The 1,772-nt window shown below is 46.3% G+C and overlaps 1 protein-coding gene across 1 annotated transcript; it reads left to right on the top strand.

Moving 5' to 3' along the window:
- The first annotated feature begins 78 nt into the window (after positions 1-78).
- Positions 79-1,436, top strand: LOC101291848. Its single transcript, XM_004304397.1, has 2 exons — positions 79-876; positions 982-1,436. The coding sequence occupies exons 1-2, from the start codon at positions 209-211 to the stop codon at positions 1,112-1,114; spliced, it is 801 nt and encodes a 266-aa protein (XP_004304445.1). The 5' UTR covers positions 79-208; the 3' UTR covers positions 1,115-1,436.
- The last annotated feature ends 336 nt before the right edge of the window (positions 1,437-1,772 follow it).

The following is a 1,772-nucleotide window of genomic DNA, read 5'->3' on the forward strand; positions in this document are numbered from 1 at the left end:
CCCCTCTCCCCTCACCCTCCGCCGCCGCCACCGCCCCTTCCTCCACCTCACCCGCGTCGGAACCCTCGACGACGACTTCTTCTCCGGCGACGACGACGACTCCCGCTCCGGCAACAACCTCTTCGGCTCCCACCGCAAAGCCCCCGTCTTCATCTTCTCCCAATTCTCCTCCTCCAAATTAGGGTTTAACGGCTCCAGGGTTTCCGACATGGCCCGCTCCGGCCTCTCCTTCAAAGCCGAGCAATTCAGAGACACAGACACCGCCGGCGACGAAGAAGGTAACGAACAAGCCGATGACGAAATCGATGACAAAGATACCAATTCAGAAATCGACAATCGGATTGTGGATTTGCAATTCTTCATCCGAGGATTGGAGCTTGGTCAACGCGACGTGGCGGCCTTGTTCTTCCTTGTGAGCTTTCTATCCGCTGCTTACGGCTGGGTGATTCTAGGGTTTCTGGTGACGTATTCTTGGGTTCTGGGCATTGTGTTCACCACAGTTGTAAATGATCTGATTGGGAGGTTCAATTCGTTTATCGGTCTGGTCTGGGACGGGTCTAGATTAGGAGTCAAGAGATTATCCGGCTTCATTTTGATGAGGTGGGCCGTGAGGGATGCACTCACTCAGCTTCTCGGGTTGTGGTATTTCGGAGAGATTGAGGACCAGTACTCTTTTTTCAAGCTGTTTATCAGGTTGAAGCTGATGCCCTTCTCTGTTATGCCTCCCTGGATTCGAGGCTTCGAGAAGGAGATATCCGGGTTTCTGTTGATGTGGATATTTGTGGATACGGTCGTGGCGTTTGTGTTTGCTGTGGATGCTTGGATTGCGATAGTGGATTCCAGGAAGAGTGGGAAGGAGATTGTGAAGGAGGGTCTGCAGTTGGTGGGATCCATGTTCAGCCAGGCTCTGCAGATTAAGTGCTTGGAGGTTATAGTTTGTGGGACGTCTGTAAAGTGGGGTATGACTCGAGTTTTTGGGAGATCGTTTGCTAAGGTGTTTCAGTCGACTATGGAAGTGTACTTTATGGTGGCATGGTTGATATTTTACTTTGCGGCGAGGGCGAGGTGTAGGGATGCTAGCTCACAGGGGGATAGAATCGGAGCACTTCATTGAGGGGCCTTTTGATGATACCTGGCATTAATCAGCTGACGGTACCTCTTGCAGGCTTGGATTGTAAACACGACATTGCTGGTAATTATTCAGTGCTCTGTGTGTGTTCCTGTTTAGGATTTCCTGATATTCAGCGCTGCCATTGTTTGCTTTGGTTGCTAGACAGTGTTGTTGTATGTACTTTACCACAAGGCAATATACTAGTGTATTTCTTGCACAAGAATCCTTCATGTGTAAATGATGTTGCATTCATTGCTTTGATTTCCTGCAGAACATGTGATGACCATGATGTAAGCAACCAGAGTCTGTCATTGTAAGAATTTAGATTATGATAGCAACCAAGCCTTCATTTTCTTCAATCATTTCTGTTAGGCAGGAATCTCATTTTTCATGGTTTCTCTTTTATGTTAGTTATGGATGTTGTGTAGGATTTCTCAATGCACCCAAGTTACCTTATAAGTGACAAATTAGTTATGTACTATTTAATAATGTTTGTCTCATAGTAAAACAAACGAGATGATAAAATTGGTAACCAGATGGAGAGAATATAGCTGTGCATTCTTTAGATAATCTTGGCCTGATATATGAATGTTGGGTTATTATGCTATAACAGCCATAGCAATGTATGCAAGGGATTTTGTCATATCCTCTCATGTTTGGT

The sequence above is a fragment of the Fragaria vesca genome, linkage group LG6 (assembly GCF_000184155.1).
Source record: "Fragaria vesca subsp. vesca linkage group LG6, FraVesHawaii_1.0, whole genome shotgun sequence".
Taxonomy (NCBI): domain Eukaryota; kingdom Viridiplantae; phylum Streptophyta; class Magnoliopsida; order Rosales; family Rosaceae; genus Fragaria; species Fragaria vesca.

What these genes read in the sequence shown, in the direction of transcription:
- LOC101291848 (XM_004304397.1), top strand. Translation starts at nt 209, where the DNA reads ATGGCCCGCTCCGGCCTCTCCTTCAAAGCCGAGCAATTCAGAGACACA. An exon ending in GAGATTGTGAAGGAGGGTCT is followed by an intron (nt 877 to 981) that starts GCAGTTGGTGGG and finishes AGTTTTTGGGAG; the next exon opens with ATCGTTTGCTAAGGTGTTTC.